Below are 18,469 nucleotides of genomic sequence, written 5' to 3'. Positions count from 1 at the left end.
ATTAATATTGCACTATGCAGTAGAGTTCAGTAGAGTTGCAGCTCTGAGATAAAAGCTATTCTTCAGCCTATTTGTCCTTGTTTTCATTATCCTGTACCATCTGCCAGATGGTAATAGTTCAAAAAAAGAATGTCCCGGGTGGGATGGATATGTGTGTGCTTACATGTGTTCAAAGCATCAGTAACTTGCTAAATATTATAATGCATGTCCCAGATATGCTAAACTCTTGCTTGGTATGTTTATGATATGTTCATAAGACAGGTGAAGTTTGATTCCATAGATTTGTAACTTCTATTATTAGCTGCTGAATTATACTAGATCAGTGGTCACAAGTTTATAGACCCTCATGCTTAGGGGATCTAAAAGTTCATTTAACAAATTTAATAAAGTTTAAAAGTCTAGTTTCTTTTCAGTTATCAGAGCAAATTAAGTTCCTGTGTTTTTTGTGATTTATTTTCAATCATTTTACATTTTCAAATTTTGTATATGATTGTACCAAAAAGAAAAACAAAACAAAACACACTCTTTAGTTAAAACAATTAAGGACCATCCCTGTAAGGAATCCTCAAGCCTAAATGTAAAGGAGTTTTATAGAGAAATTCTCTGGAGTTAATTAACATTTTATAGCTAATTCACATGACCTGCTTAAGCCCATGTTAGATTTAACTTTTGGTACTTTTATTCACACAAATCGCCTGTCAGGAGTCATTTCAGGAGTCATTAGTTTCCTCTGCTAAATCTATAACTAAGAACACAGAAAAGGTGATGATTTATTTGAAATAAATGTTAATTTTAAGCCTAATATTGTGAGATTAATTTATTAATACTGAGGGTTGGGTGAGAATTTTCTAAAGATATGCATGATCATGACTTCCCTGAATTAGGAGTATAAGAGAGAGAAATTATGGAGAGTAATGTTAAATTTTGTGCTTTGGACCCATGCTCTGGAAAGCAGTACTTCCCACTACATTCAGAACATGGAAAGCTCCTCCTATTAGATATAATGAGTTTCAGATCCTAATGGAGAAGTGCATTTCTGATTAACCAGATGTTGTACTATGCTATGCATTGCAGGACACTCGGTGAATCCTGGTCTCAACTGAAAAAAAGCATGGCTGATGAGGCAGAGGTTCATCTTAAATTCTCCTCTAAGGTATTAAATTGTGTTTTTTATGATCCTGAGATCAGCTGGTTTCATTCTTTGAAAATGTTCTATTGAAAATGACATTGCATAAAAGTTACAGTACTTTGTGGGATCATTATGGGCAAATATGACTCCGGAGAAAAAGAAGAAAGCTATTTAGGCAAATGCTTGCTATGGCCCCCACGCTGGAACATGGGAAGCTATCTTATACTATTTGCCCATCTTGGTAATAGGTGTATTCTAACTGGCAGTGGCTCTTTAACCAAGACCTTTCACATTAATTGCTTTTTCCATCTTTCCTGTGATGACGCCAGAGTTTGGACTTGGGACCTTCTGTGTCCAAGCATGTGCTCTAGAGTTCTGCCATGGTTTTCTAATTAAACGCTATAAGCAGACTCTGGGTGTGATCTATACAGTACCAGGGGCAGGGAATCTTTTTTCTGTTGAGGGTCACATTCTCTTTGAAACAAGTAATGGGAGGGAAACATCCATTCTCTAGCAACCCATTTTTTTTTAACTTCCTGACCCCTCTTTTGCTTGCTCCCGAGCAGGAAAAAGGGACAGATAGTTATTGCCAGAGGCCTTACTGATCTCTTGCATTTGGGAGTTTGAAATTAAGCTAAGAGCGGCGTAAAATTAGCACATGAGTTCCTACAGCTGCAAGTTGTTCATTCCTGATCTAGACAAATTAAGGTATTCCCAGGAGTTATTGGTTGTGATAGAATAAATTTAAGCATGTGGTAATGTTTATCACTGACTGGACAATATCATTTCTTCAGTCTTGTTCCAAAACTAATATCCTAGTGGTGGTAGAGGTATTAATAATAATAGTAATAGTGGTAGTAGCAGTAGTAGTAAGAACTGGCCAGTTATTGGGTAAGTGACCTCTTCTGTTTTCACCATAATGTACAAGATTGCAATCTTGGATAGTTTATGTAATTGGATGATATTTGGACTAAGCCCTAAATAAACGTATTGATTCAATTTTGATTGTAGATAAGCTACAGTTAAGAAAATAACTGATTCCTATGTGAAATGCTGAATTTTTAGAATGGTCTATGCTAAGTGGCAGGAATCAAAAGAACAGTATCCTAAAGGCTCATTTTTGGTTTTAGAATTTGTTATCCCTTCCCCCACCCCCACAACACATATAAAGACAGACAATTCAGACATCTCTCATTATGGAAATGGCAGCTGCTTGGAAATCTTCAGGAATCTTTTTTCCTCTCCTGATTTGAAGTGTTTGCTTCACTCAGATTATATCTGAGGATCAAAACAGATATGATAGAGAAATCCATGATTATATTGCTTACCTTTTTTCTCCCTTTCCTGCACTTTCTTCAGCATTTTCCAGATTAAAATGTGTACCTCTTCCTCTCCTTCAGCTTAACTTCAACTCCTGGTAATTTCAGGCACCTGTCCATGTAGTTTTCATGACAGTAATATAGAAATAGTTTGGGCTGGGTTTTTTTGTTTGTTTGTTTTTACTCCTCTCTAGTTCATATTACTGGGATTTCCTAGTTTTCAAATACCAACCAGTCTGACTCACTGAGATTAGCTTTTAGCCAAGATCACTAAAAGCTAATTGCTGTCCCACAATGGAGAGAAACTAATTGGAGCTAAAATTCAAAATGGAAGAAAGTATTCCTCCCATTTCTGTCACTCTAAATCAAAGTATTTCTCTTCCACCCCCGAGTTCCTGGCATCTAAAACTTCTTAAACTAAATTTCTCTTTTTCCTCCTTTATGCCAGCTCCAGGCTGAAGTGGAAAAACCTCTGCTCAACTTCCGCGAAAACTTCAAGAAAGACATGAAAAAGTATGACCATCATATTGCTGATTTGCGGAAACAGTTGGTTAGTAGGTATGCAGCAGTGGAAAAGGTGAGAATTTCTCATATGTAAGAGAACCTAGTATGCATGTTCAAAAGCTTGCGATAGAGAGAGAAAGAGAGAGAGAGAGAGAGAGATCTGTATCTGAAAAAATACAGTGTGTAGTCTAGCTTTCCCTTCCAGACGTAATCTCCCATCTCCTTGATTGTAAGAAGATGGTTTTTCAGGTTGTAAACCAACACTACAAATGGTGTGGCTGGCCATACTAGTAGAAAGAATGACACAGTTACCCTGGGAAGCAGAGAAAGTGCCAGAATAGAGATTGGAGGGCAAGATTATTTGTGCCACACTGCCTAGTCTGTTCTAGATGCTGCCCTATAAGCAATACTGAATATGTTTAATTACTAGTTTGGTCAACTATGATAAATGAAATGAGTGGATGTACCATTTTGTTATTTGCTTTGGCCAGCAGAAGGTCCTGGGTCAGCCCTGCCTGAAAGGCACCACTTTGCGGAAGGTTAATATAATCTATGCAGCAATGTTTTAAGTTGTCTAATAAAATAGGATGGTTTCCCAAGAATAGTGTCACATAGATACTGCCTACTTGTACGCCATTTTTCAGACATTGGTGGTACTTTGTTACCTAATAGTTATAGTTAAACTATGGTGCTCAAGGTCTCAGCCAGGAGATAATGCACTTGTGCATTTTGTTGATGTCCTAGCTGCAGAAGTCATCCAGCAACAGCACATGTTCCATTTTTGCAGTGATAAATCTTACGGAAAGGAAAAGGCAGATAGATATTTCTTTCTGTGGAGAAATTTATGACTATTGGTTTGTTTCAAGGCTCGAAAAGCATTAACAGAGAGGCAAAAGGATTTAGAGATGAAAACACAGCAGTTGGAGATAAAACTGAGCAACAAGACAGAAGAGGAAATTAAAAAGGCCAGGCGGAAGTCTACTCAAGCTGGTGAGTGTATGTAGAATGAGGTTATTGTGTGGTAAAAAGAAATGGAAAAAAGAAAATTTGAATGTCAAAGGGAAAATTGGGTATAATATAACCTGCTATTATTTTAGCTAGGAAGAAGAGCGTGATTCTTCTTTTTGGCATTGATCAAAACTGCATGCTTTAACTTTTTATTAGCATTTTGTTTGATGATAAAGCAGACTTGCTCTATCAGTTTGGACCTTCTGGCTCTGTTGATAGGTTCCAGGATTTAGGTTATTTTTCTTTAACAAAGACCATGATTACTATTCTATGTTTTCACTTTTAACATGTATGTAAGGAAATTAAGGAAAAGTGGCCAGTATTACAGGACATGAGTCCAGCACAATCTTCACCTTATACTCCCAGACAGCAAGGCCTTGGTCCTATCAGCTAGGATCTGAGACTCTCCAAGCCCAACATACTTGGAGAACACCAGCTGCAAAAGGCAAGCCCAATGGATGTCATTGCCGATACTTCTTAAAACTGGTCAATTAATTGAATAATGTGAGCATTTTTGATACCATAAAGATTTAGGGTCTTTTCTTTTTATGTATTTATTTTGACCATGTGACAAACAGAATTGGAGCTAGCCTTTACATGTTTCAGTTTAAAATTACTTATATTTGCTTTTATAAAAACTTTATACTGGTTGCATTGTACAGTAGATGGCAGGAGAGATATTCAAATTACCACCTAAGTCAACTTTGCTATAAAACATATGTATTTAAACTCAATTAATATACTGCTCTGTTTGAGTGGAGTATTTGTGACTCATTGAATTGCTGGGTTAGAGAGAGACAAGCATACAAAAGCCACTGAAAAGTGTGTTTTTTCAAGTGGCAAAATTGCCAATATGCAAACCTGAGTGAAGATTCATCTACTCTCAGTAAAATTTTCCTCCCATTTTGTTTTCTGACATGTGCCTCTGTTTACATTTACATGCAAAGTTTAGTTACTGCTGGTCAAATTGTATGTTTTGTTGAATCCTGAAGTGAACAGAAGCTGACACAACCTGTACATGGTTGAGGTACGGATTGAAACAGGACATCTTTCTGCAAATCTGAACACATCCTTACTATTTATGTGTAATTTTGCAAGGAAGAGTAGGGGAAAAAATCCAAAAGCGAGAATAGAAGGACTTTTAGTTGGCTACAGGAAATGTTTGGAAGTTACTATTTCTGCCCAAGAAGGTGTTATAAATTACTGACTGACTGTTTTCTTATTTTGAATTAGTAAACCACTGCACACAAATAGTTAGTATGCAATCAAATTGCAGAAAGATGTCATATTCAACTTCCATGTAGAAGTTGGATCTGCTCTGTTCACCTGAGGATTCTTTGAAACATATAATTTGATCAGTAAACTTTAGGATGTAATTTGTACACTGGAATTTCCAAAGGAAGGGAATAATATTTTTCCATTCGTAGTCAAATATTGCTTTTCATCATTTTAGGGCCAGGGATTCCAAGGGAGATCCTCTTGGAGGGGAAAAAGGGTAGGGAGTGAGGGAATTGAAGTTTGTTTCTTCATCTTCTCTTAAACATTCTTAATATGAAGTTAATGAGGCATACTGACCAGCCAGCTGAATCTGCAATATGTTTCTTAATAACTTTCTCACTTCTGCTAAGGATGAAGAGATTCATTTTTGCTTTCTTCTTAATTAATTTGAATTAGCTACTAGGGCTGTGCAGTGCAGTGCTTCTTATTCAAAGGCAGAACAGTGTGTTGGTATGCATGGGGGTGGTTATGTAACATCTGTCTTGTCACGTAGCATTTCCTTAAAGCAGCAGCCTCTTTCACCAGGATAGTGCAGTTGCCTTGCACAGCTGCAGTACAACCCCAGGAAAGATGGAAAAAGGAAATCATAGGAGCACTGTTAGTAATGCTAAAGTGTCCTTTGGGTAGGTGGATGAATTACAAGAAGAACTCACATGGTGGTTTGGGGATTTTTTTTTTGTAGGAGATGATCTCATGCGTTGTGTGGATTTGTATAACCAAGCTCAGTCAAAATGGTTTGAAGAAATGGTAACCACCTCTCTGGTAAGTTAAATTTGGCTTCATTATACAGTACATATTTCAGAAGTAAGGGTTTTTTTTCCATCTTGAGTAGAGTTACAAATATCAACCCATTTTATATATATATCAATGTTTCCAACTCTGAAATCCCTGTTCCTGAATTTTTGCTCAAAGTTACAGCCGTGGGTTCTCCTTTTCTTAGACTAAAATTATCTTTAAAAAAGAAATGAGGCTACTTTTGGAACCAGCAGTCCCAAAATGACCTTATATTACATGTTTATATTACATGTTCAACAATCTGCCCCACAGCCTGTATCATTACCCTTCACATTTCCTAGCCTTCTCTGTGCATCATAAGCTTTTGATGGTTGGGACAAGAACCTGCTCCATGTCATGTCAGTATGTAGATCTCCTGCCTCTTCCTATATGAACCTCCATGCTTACAGAGATCACCTGAGGAGGTTTGTCTACAGTTGCTGTGAGCTTGTCTGGTGCTAAATCAAGATTAAGCCTTCTTGGTTGCTAACCAGCATGGCCTGCAGTGTTGAGGGCCCAGCATCTTTATTAGCTTTTAAAAATGCCTTTAAAAAGACAATATTTTCATATAGTTTTAACTTCCTATAGAGTTTCACATAGAGTAAAATGATGATTAAAATTTTCAATTAACTTGTTTTAATTGCTATTTTAACTGTTTTTAACTCAATTTTAATTTTTTTTTTATTTTATTAAAAGCTGCTGAGGCATAGTGGTAGCCAGTGGGATAGCATGCTAAATAAATACATGATAAAATAGATCAGAGCCAGTTTGGTGTAGCGGTTAAGGCACCAGGCTAGAGACTGTGAGTTCTAGTCCTGCCTGAGATACAAATCCAGCTGGGTGACCTTGGGTCAGTCACTCTCTCTCAGCCCTACCAGGAAGGCAAGGGCAAACCACTTTTGAAAAACCTTGCCAAGAAAACTGCAGGGACTATTCCAGGCTGTTGCCAGGAATCAAAAAGCTGACTCGAAGGGACACACACACACAAAAAGGTCAAGTTGTTTTCCATATTATTGATTTATTTAGCACATATACTCCTATCTTCAAGTTTACAATCTTTGGGAAAACATTTATCTGTCCACTCATGTCAGAAGCATGAATTATATTTGAAGTGGCGGGTGTGTGTGTGTGTGGATCTTCTTAAAACTTATCAGATGCATAACTTTCCAGTAGGGGTTATTTTATCATGTTAATCAGTCTCAAATGAGGGAGGGAGGGAGGGAGGGCAGGAAGGAAGGAGAGAGAGATTGATTGATTGATTGATTGATTGATTGATTGATTTTTCAAGGGGGGCACAGTAGTGCAGCATAGTGAGAAATTTTTATTTGTTTTGCTTGCACTGTTATGGGCTTGGAGGGTTCAGTAAAACAGATATGTTAAGGGATTAAACCTATCAAAGAATGTGATGTTCTATTTCTGGTTTTATTTTATTTGTTTAATGAACAATGACACCTAGCCTGGTTTGCCATCAAATTTTGACGGCATGATCTTGAGGAGCAACAAGGACCAAAAAAGTGTCCATTATCTGTGGATTGTTCACCCCTGCTTTAGGGAGCAATCACAAATTACCAAAAGAGATTAAAAAAGAAAAAATTCACTTTATATTTGATTCACAATGGTAGGGCTTTATTTCATATCCATTAATGAAGATGTTTCATTCTTTTATTTCAGGAACTTGAGAGGCTAGAAGTAGAGAGGGTGGAAATGATTCGGCAGCACCTTTGCCAATATACGCAGTTACGACACGAGACAGACATGTTCAACCAAAGTGTGAGTCTGCTTAGCTTTGAATCCTTTCTGCCGCAGTGCTTCCGCAAGCTCTATATGAATCTGAAGAGTTATGTAGAGTCCTTTGCCTTCTAGTGCATATGACTGTACAATTACAGATGACTTGGCTCTCTTAACAAGTACTGTTTAATTTGAGTCAGAGTCAGTGGCTTGGAACTCTTGAAATGGGATTCTTGATAGTATAAGGTTAGGATTCAAGACCCATATTGGAAGTGGGTATTTATAATCGCTAATTCTGTAGAGTTAAACATGACAGAGCATAAAAGAGCCTGCATATTGAAGAAGAAAAATATATGGGCGCAGTTAAACTGTAACATCTACCAGGCATCCATTTGTAGATATTGGAAAATAATGGTGTGTGGCTCTTGTGCTTTTCAGACAGTGGAACCCGTGGATCAGTTGCTTCAGAAAGTGGACCCAGCCAAAGATAGAGAACTGTGGGTAAAAGAACATAAAACCGGTAACATCAGACCTGTGGATATGGAAATATAGACTTCTGTGACCAGGTGGGCTTTTGGCTCCACCAAGTTCGAGGGAATTCCCTAAAGCTTCAAGAGGAGGAACAGGAGAGATGTTCCACTGTCAGCTTCCGTAACTATTTATTATTGTCTGTAAGGACTATTTCTGTCATGTTTGATCATTATTCCATTCCTATAGTGCTATGCCTTAAACATCCAACATTCCAGGGTTGAGAAGCTACTCTTTTTCCTTCTTTTTGAAACAGGCTCATAGCAGCCAAGCACGTGCCACTCCCATGATCAATTGCTGGGTCTGTTTGCTGGTACAAAAAGAATTTTGCTATTCTGTGATTATCTATTTTGTGCTACTCCCCTTGCATGATGCTCTGTTTTGTACTGTAATGTTAAGACACAATAAGGCTGTGCCAAACATATGGACGGATGAGTTTGAATGTGACTCTGGAAGCAGAGAGGTCCTCCTGAACTTTCCCACCGAATTAGGTGGGAGTGGGGAGATGGTTTTAACCCCCTTCCTTCTCTCCCATCTACACTTTATGAAATGGATTTCGTAATGCTTACCTACCTCACAGGGATGTTGTGAGGATAATATCTGTAGAGTATTATGTTTTAACAACCATTGTCTCCTATAACTACAAATGCTATTGCAAGGCTACAGTGAAAAGGCTTTTTCAGGTAAAGAAAATGAGGCCATGGGTCAGGAGACAATGGACCCAAAGAAAACCGCTTGGGTTGGCCCTCTTTTACACTGTCTCTCAGGTACTACTTACTGGCTGCAGTCCTCAAGCTACTTGTGATCTTGTTGACTTCTCCAGGATCTGCAGAAACGATCAGAGAATTGGAACCATTGACCCCCAATAGAAAAAGAGCACTCTCGAGGCCCAGATGCCTCCCATCAGGTGTGCTTCAAGAGTCTTTGGAAGACTGTAAGAAACCGAATTCAAAGTGTATCTCAATCTGCCAAATAACCTACATGAAACTATTAGAGGCCAGGACCTTCCTAGCCAATATGTCTTCCCTGATAACCGATTTTGTGCTCATGTCACAAAGATCTCTGGATGGATGACCCAGCAAAATTCAAGTGGAACTTGGGTTTGGGGGAAGATTTTGCATGCCTTTGGCTCTTGAGTTCCCACACTCTGGCAGCTATTTTAAAAAGTGTTTTATTTTATAACGGAGTTCAGGCCATATTAAGTCCCATTGCAAAGCTATCAGATGGCCAAAAATCAGCACAAGTGAGTTAAGAAGTGACTATATGAAATCCAGCCAAAGATGCATTATACTGCTAGATATTTTCAGAAGTGCAGCTATTTATGACGGTACTACAAGGCCTTACCAATTTATCCTGAGCTCCTGTATTTGAGAAACTGCTGAGGGGAAACCATCCTGTTCTTCGTTCTCCTTTTTTCATTTGTCTTGCAATGGTGTTTGTATAGCACAAATATTTGCTTCAAGTATCAGAGCTTTAATTTTTTGTACTGCCAAGTATTTTGTTTGAACATGTGTCATAAACATCTACTCTTCATTTCTTTATTTCCTAAATCATTTTTTTTTTCTGGAATGCATTTGTCAGTTCTTTGACCAGACTTCCCATCAGCACTATAACTCTTGCCCTTTCTATTTTCAAAGTAATGATTTTAACTTAAACTACAGAGAAGTAATATAGATAACCTGAGCCTCTTGAACTCGAAAATCTTATGGGAGGAGGTTGGGGGTGAAAGATGGCATTGTTTTGCTTGATTATTTGATGCTTACATTGTTAAATATGAAGAAAACGATCACACAAGCTATTCCAGTTAGTTACAGCTCAAATGTGCCTTCATTTGATTTTCGTTTTTTGGGGGTTTTGTTTTTTGGCCTTTTGGCTTGCTTTTTGCTACCAATGAAATCCCCTTTTTCCATTTCTAGTGTCATCACAGGTTTATAATAAGAAATATAATTTGTCTTTTTCCCAAGAAGCTGACTGTCAAGATTTGCAAAAAGTACAATTTATCCTGCTGGTATGTGTGGGTAAATTAAGGCCTGGACAGAAAACAACATAAAAAGAATTTCTAAGACATCTATTTAGTTCCTTTCCTGTTTTGAAGCTTGTGATATTTCTGTATTCTTTGCATCCTTTCTGTAGCTGATGGTTTTCAGAGCTTCCTTCAGTCGTTGCCCATTGATTTTTTGGGCTTTTTCTGTTTTTCATACTTGACACTGTTTGTATATTCTCTTGATAAAATGGACTGCAGTTCTTTGTACATTTCACTCCAAATTTCTTCACAGTCATCAAGCAATATAAAAGAAACTGCTCACAGCAAATTACCAAAATTGCCTGCCCTTTCCAAATTATATTCTAAGGACTCCACTTTAATTGGATTGAATTTAAAATATCTTTATCTTATTTTTCTAGATAAAAAAGTATTCAAAGCACCTTAATTGCAAATGTGAGACACTGCCTGGATCATTTGGTTTTCATGTGTTTGCTGCTTGCTATCAACTAACAATTGTCTCCTTTTTCTTATACCTACATCTCTCATCATTATCTTACCCATTACTGTGCTTTTCTCTGCTTTCATTGAAACTCCAGGGACTGGTGATAGCAAAATGTGGTTTGATTACAGAAAACTCCCCAAGATTTTGCAGAAGATTGTAAACAGATTCATAGGTCTCTTGCTGTGATTATTTCAAACAATACAGTGTATTTCCCTGACTAAATTCTGACAATCTATGTCTTCTCTTTCAAGTTCTACATTTCTTTTAAAACATTATTATTTTATATGAAGGATGAAAATGCGTATTGCTCACCAGCATCCCTTTTATGCTCCCCAGGAACCCCAAAAGTGGGTTGGGGCAAAAAGATTGGAACCTTTTTGGGTGTCTTTTGGGGGCTTGACGTTTTAAGGGGCAAAATGAATGCAGTTGCTTAAGATACTAACACAGTTGCCTTGCAGTTGCTTAAGATGCTAATTTCACCACTTAACACTTCTCAAGCCACCACGGTCTCAGGGTTTTTTTTGTTTTTGTTTTTGTTTTTTTGTTTTTTTAGTTCAGCCCTCAACATGTCATGCAAAGCTCAGTGTGCCCTCAGTCTGATGGAAGTTGCACACCTCAGACAGCAACCACATACCATTTGTGTCACTCATGTAGTCACTCCTGTATGGCCATGATAATTGTAACCAGGGATCATAGTGAAAGAGCAAGGTCTCAATTGTTGATTTACTTACAACTTCTGTCTTTTGGGGTCCATTAGTTATGCCCTAAGAATTTGAGGGAAAGTAATCAGCAATTACTTTCTTCCACATTGTTCTGGCTTGGTAGAAGTCTTTTCACCAGCTTCTTCAGAAATATTGAGCTGTCAAATTTATTTGGCCCATCCCACTCAAATCACCAGTGCTGCCTTTAGTATTCTTCTTCCATTTCTTTTTCCTAGGACAAGATAGAACTCACTTGGATGCTTTAGTTGAAGTTCTCTTTCACCACCTAAAGCAGCTGTGGGTGAAACCTGCATATTTCCTCTTCAGCTGGCTCTTTGGAACATTCCACTGCTCAGTTACGTAGATGCTTCCTGACTTGTGATTTGGTCTAGTGATATCTCTACATCTAGACTTTCTTGGCTGCAAAATGTAGAACGAGAAAGCCATATATTAGAAATTCAAAGGGAGAAGAGGATTAGCATGCCAAGCTTATGAGTCTCTCTCTCTGTTTTTGAAACTCAGCGCCTCACTGCCTTTTTAATATGCCTGCTGTGACCCTTTTACATTCCAGTGGATCTGTCACTGGATTTTTTTTTTCTTCGCAAATATTACTTACTGCATTCTTTCTACATGACATTTTGGTATGACCTACAATTGTGGGATGATTTGCAAGTGTACTTTGTGCCTTTTGCTTTATGGAATGTTTATATCGGTCCATATTTAGCTTGGATGTCCATCAGATTAGCCAGACATTTACAACTTGATTTTGTTTAATGTGGTTTCTAGCTGCTTAATCTCTCTTAATTACATAGCTCCCATTCTTTAAAAACTTCCCAATGCTCAAGATTTGATTTATTCTTCTTCAAGATTCACAAGGAAGATTGTAATGCTTTGTGAAGTTTTCATTCTAACTAGCATCTTGAGAAAAGGTATGATAGAAAATTATTAAGAGAGGATTTCATTTTTGCAAAGGAAGCACTTTTGGATTACTTAAATAGTAATCTGAAGTTTGGCAGATTTTTAGTTCCGTGTCAGTGTATAGATGAATGCAAGCATAGATCAACAATGTAATGTACGTCAATGTTGTAATATGAAGGGCTTCTTGTTTAATATTCTGGATATGCCATTCTATTTTCCCCCCTTCATGATTACATGTTCACTGAGCATCATCTGTTCTCACTGAGCTAGTTGGAGGGTTCCTTCCCAAAGGTTTTCTAAAAATATCACTGCACTTTTGCAAACTTTGAGGGTCCCCTGAACCTATTGTTATTTCTGTCCTGAAAATAGATAGTGGCATTTTATATAAGGATTGGCATTCAGAAAATTGAGAAACTCTTAATATATGATAATGTTCTTCACAGGTTGTGTTGTATCCAAATAGAATGTGATATTTTGGGTTCTGTGTGGGCTTTCATCCTGTACCATCTGCCCCCAATGGGATCTGTATTGTTTTATTTTGCTGACTAGTTAACTCATTCCCAATACATGTCAGTGTGATTTGTCACAGATGCAGTCAGATCTGGAGCACGCAGTTAGGTTCTTCCATGTTAAATCTACTGACCACAGCAAATTCTCTGTTGTGGAACCTCAGTTCTGTTCTTTCGTGATCTTCATGATGTGACAATACACCTCTGCTTTTCTTATTTTAATATTGTGTCTCTGTTGTGAGTAAGGCTGAGCAGGCTTGACACTCAATTTCCAGTCCTGAATTCAGTGAAGAAAGGTCAAGGGTATGTGCGATTTCTCCATTTATGTTTTTCTCATAGGTTTCTTTAAATTATTTCTAGTTTAGTACAGGAATAAGCCTAAGCAAATAGGTTTATCCTTTTTTAGTGCAATCCTACCTGCTATTCAGAATTACATTCTCCTGTATTGGAATTGAATTCTTCCTAGCTGGCATCTTTAAGAAGGTAACCTTCATGGCTCACAAGGAAGGAAAGAAGTAACAATCTTGTTGTTGTTAAATTAATGACACAGCATGTTAAAATTCCTGCTGTAAGACACACTTCTTTGGAGGAACTCAGAACCATTTCTTATGCTTTTAAGGGCATTGTCCTCCCAGGCTGATAAAGTATGAAAAAGTTTATTTTCTGTACAGGTCTTTCCCTTTCCCCTCATTTCTCTGCACCAGGGATGAAGCCCAAATTAAGATTCTTAGATCTTTCCAGTGTGCATCTTCCTCTATCATATTTCCCTGCATGCAGCAAACATTTTTGCTCTGCTTAGCCCATGCCTAGGGAGAAATGGGAAGGCAAAGCCAACTTCTGCTTTCCATTAAAGAAAGTGCAAGTTTCTCCTAGACTTAGTTGGGCAGTGTAGCCCAACTATCATCACAGCCGCTTTCTTTTGGCATGGTGACTCTGCATTCTGTTACTAACCCAGGGTTGGATGTGAAAGTGGCAGAGAAAGGCGATCATAAAGCTAACTTTAAGTTTCCATCTTTCAAGAAAATGGGGAGAAAGGAAGGTGACAGATAGGACCAATGCCAGCTGATTTTTTTAAAAGCAGCCATTCTGAAGGCAATGCAAGAGAAAAACATCACAAGCAATTAACCTGTGCAGGAGTTTGGTTTGAGCAATTTGACGATCAGATTGGTTAAAAGAAAATGTTTGGTAAATATCTATATGAGATTTATGGTCATCAGTAACTACCCAGATTAGCTTTCCCTTATTTGCCCTTTTTGCAGGAATTGGAAGGGACAAATCTGTATTAGTTGCCCTGTTTTGTACAGATTTTCCTCCTCATAACCAAGAATAGCCACCATCACATTCAGGATGATAATAATTGTCCTAAGGTTATGTTTGAGAGACACCAATACTAGGATCCTTTCTGATTCTTTTTTTCCCTTATAGATTTATTCATCAGATATTTGGAATTCAGAAAATAGATGGCTGGGCCATTAATATACTAATGGCCATGGAGCAATATATGCAAAGAATCAATATCTTTGCATGTGTTGTGATGCCTCTGATTTGTCATCACTCAAGACTATAGCACATTGTACAAAGCAAGTCACTGATGGCCACAGTGGAAAATTAACATTTGAAATAGCCTTCTGAGACTTTTTAGATAATAATTCCAATAGCAGGTAGAGTTGGTTTAGCAATGTCTAAAGGAATCTCCACTGCAACATTAATATGAACCCATTTTTTTTCAATTTTCAATCAGTAATATAGTGTCCCTGGCTAAGAAAGCTAGTCGAAGTATTTTTAAAGGTTACTTACATTATAAATCTCAAAATAGACTGGTGGAACAGGATCTTCTGGGAATGCTGTTGTGCTTTTTTTCTGACAGCAGGATGAACATTCAGCTAAAGACAATTTGCACATATGAAAAGGGGGATTAAAGGCTTGTTTTCCAAATATTTTGACTGGGAAATTTCTATACACCACGTTTATTTACATTGTAAGTGAATATATATCAATTTAAAAGTCATAACTTCTTTCAAAGAACCTTGGAAATAATAGTTTGATGAATGGGGTGACAATATTTTATTAGAGATTCTTACCCTCCTGTTCAGAATTATAGTTTCCAGAGTCATCTGGAGAGAGGAGACATCTATCAGGATAATTTAGGAATATAGTTATGAACTTGGTTAATACCAGTGCTTGTGTACATAATATGGATAAGAATATGTGAATGGTGTAAATAAATAAATTTTATGTAGTCCAATACCTTGAACTCTTTTTCTGTCCACCAGTGGATATTCCTTGCTTTGCTAATGCTTTGCCAAAGCATAGCAAAGAATTATTATGGGCGGTGTTTCTGCTGAAAGCAGCTGGAGAGGTAGCTAAATATATTGAGACAAGCTCAAAGGTGCAGAGATGATAAAAGGCCCTCTTGATAAAACCCACTAGGATTTATCAAAGTGGATTTTAAACTTCACAGACATAGCATGCAGTTGCATCTCACCAGGAAGGAAAAGAAGAGTATGTGAGGCTTAGGTGGGAATTGGATCTAATCATCCCTTTGAATTGCAGAATTCAATTCAGTTTTAGTTGCTTTTGGATCAATTTTAGAGCTCCATGGACTTTTGTGCAAAGTTAAATTGAATTGATGATTCAAATTGAATTGACCATCCTTTGAAATAGAACATGGCTGATTTGCACAACTCTCTCAAAACATTCTCAGCAATTTGATGAGCGTTTGCTCTCAAATATAGTCTTGAACACTGTACAATGTACCAGGAGATGGCACCACATGCATCCCATGTTGCCAAGCCAGGGTGGATTTTCTTGCTTAATATTTCTGTAACTTTCACTTGCTTTTCATCTAAGCATGTCAACAAAAATGTTCATAAATCAAATGGATGTAAAACATCTTCCAAGATGTTTTGGCAGTTTGCCACTATCGTTTGCTGAAGAGCAAGGCAAGGCTATAATAGCCATAAAAGAGCGGTATTCCCTTGCTAGTTTAATATTCCCACATGCAGGACTCTTGCAGGTGTATGAGACAGTAAAGCTTTCTGGTTATGTCATAATGTCCATAAATTCTTCAGCTACTCAGAGTATTTAATTTCTTTTTTCTTTGGTCCTTTCAACCCTCCAGCTGGACAAGTGCTGAAATGCATTCTCTATTCATGTACGATGATTTGCTCGCTAAATCTGTTGATGAACAATGCACAATAATTTCTTATTGAGTTCACACATTACACTAAGCCAAGGTTGGGTAATCTGCAGACCTTGGGCTCCCCAATACCCTAAGATTGTACCACTAAAATTGGATAGCAAGGTGGCCAAATTTCAGTGCAATTATTTGGGCTGTTTTTCTTGTTTGGAGGAGATTTAAGAATAGGAATGGTAGTGGTTGCTTCCCAGAATCCTCTGCTCATTAAATATACATATACATAGCTCAAAACAGACCAAAATATTTCAGGCTCTAACCTGAATTGTGGCTCCTGTCCTTTTAGAAGTTGTCACCCCTACACTAAGCTTTAATGTTGTTTGTTTTATTTGGCTTAGTGTGTTCCATGAAACCCAATGTTTGTAGTTTAAAAATTACGGCTGCAGCTTAATATTATGTGTGAACCTGTGTGGCTTATGTTTTTTTTTAAAAAGCCTGATTAAAACAAAAATAGCTTAGCACGTTATGCTATGTGGTTACATTGATCTTGATATACTCTTATAATAGAGTCAAATATTAGTTTTATGCTAAAATTCAGGTGCCAGTTAGGATGTTTTGAAAGGATCTGTTCCAATACAATCCTGTTCATGTCAGTGCAGAAACATGTTCTATTATTTTTTCCTGAATATAGATGAATAGGATTATAACTTTAGAGACTTTAGAGATTTTGCACTTCTGAGGTAAAAATCCACTTTGTGAATTTTAATAGAATATTTTTTTACAGATTTAACAATAATAGACTATCAAACACACATGCATCAGGTGTAGAGCCTTGACATCTTTTACAACTGGTTCTCATCACACTTAACCAGGCAAGCTCCAGGTTTGGCTATCTTAGATCCACACCGATGCTGTTTCAAATTATTCTGTTTATTACCTTTTTCTTCAAAGAGAGCTTGTGGAAGGTAGTTTGAATAAATTGTAGCAAACGTTTTGGATTTTTGGAATTTATAGAAAGTGGCATGAGTCTTTGTTATGCCATCACTATACATAGATCTTTTGAACCTAAAACAGAGCAATCCTGGCAAAGAAAATGAAAGACCATCTTCAGTGTTTGAGTACTTGGTGGTAGTCATGCCTATATAGTAGCAATAACATGTGTTGCCAAACAAGCAAGTGAATATGACTGTCATCAAAAACCTAGCAAAGTGAATTTATATCCCAGTACAATTAGTAAAACCTGAACCCTATGCACATTTACTACTCCCACTGGGTATAGTAAAAATTATTTCCATGTAAGTGTTCGTACAAACCATTATCATGCTTAAACGTGTCAGTTGCATTTGAAATATGGCAAATAAAACTTTGTTCATTTCTCAAACCAATTTGCATGAAAATCTCTATTTTTCATTGCTTTTCTCCAAATTAGCTAAATTTGCTATGTATCCCTCATATCAGAGCAATCCTTTTTATGCAAACATGCATTTCCAAATGTTTTAGACTGAACACAAGCTATAGGGATAAACAAATTCAGATAATGTATTCATTTTCATTATCCAACATAACTGTTTTTCAAATATACGAGCTTGGGAGGACAGATTTGGCCAGCCATTAGCTCTCCTCCAAAGCAGATTTTTATAAAGAAATAAAATAAAATAGCATTGCCTATCTGGTATTTTTATCCTCTACCCTTTTACTAAACACTTTCTAATTTTTTTACAATAAAATGTCTTTTGCCAGCAGTAATGGCTTTGAGTTTCATAATACTTTACTGCTGATTTTTGGCTAACTAGACATTAAAACCTTAATTCAACTGTAAGCCCTGTGTATTAATAATAACAATGAGTCTTTAATCATTGTGAACACTGTTATACGGCTTTTTTGTCCCATGCAATTGTATCACTAAAATATTGTGGCTGAAGAGGTAAATGCTTGTTAAGATTCAAGGGAAATGTTGTCGGTTCAGGTATGTCTCCTGTGTGTTAATGTCAATGGAGTTGCACTGATTTACCCCAGCTAAAGATCTATCCCTTAAATGTTGAAAGTATTTGCTATACATTTTTTTTGTTTTATGTACAAACATTTCCATAAACATTGTATTTTCCTCCTATTTTAGCAAGTTTGTATTATGCACTTGAAAAGCTTTGTCTCATCTCATGTAAAATAAACTGTACAGTCCATTAAATTACTTCCTGAACTGTTTTTTTTAAACTTACACAACTTCCATGGCCGTTTTACAATGTCAAACTCATCCAAGGGTGACATATATTGTTAGCAAAATTTGAGAGTTTCTGACTCTCCCCAATTAGAATTCAGTCCAGCAGAAGATCAGACGCGAAAACACCAGCTGAGATTTTAAAGTTTTATTGAAAGCAGGCCAATAGTCAGCTGGGGTCTCCCCTTAAGGCAGAGAAGAACCCCGATCACACCCAAAGAAGATTTTATACACGT

The 18,469-nt window shown here is 37.1% G+C and overlaps 1 protein-coding gene across 2 annotated transcripts in view; it reads left to right on the top strand.

Moving 5' to 3' along the window:
- Positions 1-18,240, top strand: part of GAS7 (growth arrest specific 7) — a 152,974-nt gene extending 134,734 nt beyond the window's left edge. For both annotated transcript variants that reach the window (XM_088133437.1, XM_007429524.3), the window contains exons 9-14: positions 1,075-1,153; positions 2,897-3,025; positions 3,819-3,942; positions 5,921-6,000; positions 7,684-7,782; positions 8,179-18,240. In XM_088133437.1, coding sequence (XP_087989563.1) covers positions 1,075-1,153; positions 2,897-3,025; positions 3,819-3,942; positions 5,921-6,000; positions 7,684-7,782; positions 8,179-8,292 — 625 coding nt within the window. In that variant the 3' untranslated portion in view covers positions 8,293-18,240. The remainder of the gene's footprint in view (positions 1-1,074; positions 1,154-2,896; positions 3,026-3,818; positions 3,943-5,920; positions 6,001-7,683; positions 7,783-8,178) is intronic.
- Positions 18,241-18,469: the final 229 nt, after the last annotated feature.

The sequence above is a fragment of the Python bivittatus genome, unplaced genomic scaffold (genome assembly GCF_059951505.1).
Source record: "Python bivittatus isolate LINGU-HERP-01145 unplaced genomic scaffold, Pbiv_v1 ctg000080_np1212, whole genome shotgun sequence".
In the NCBI taxonomy this organism is placed as follows: Eukaryota; Metazoa; Chordata; class Lepidosauria; order Squamata; family Pythonidae; genus Python; species Python bivittatus.
The sequence above is the reverse complement of the archived record's forward strand: the minus strand, read 5'-3'. Positions and strand labels throughout refer to the sequence as shown.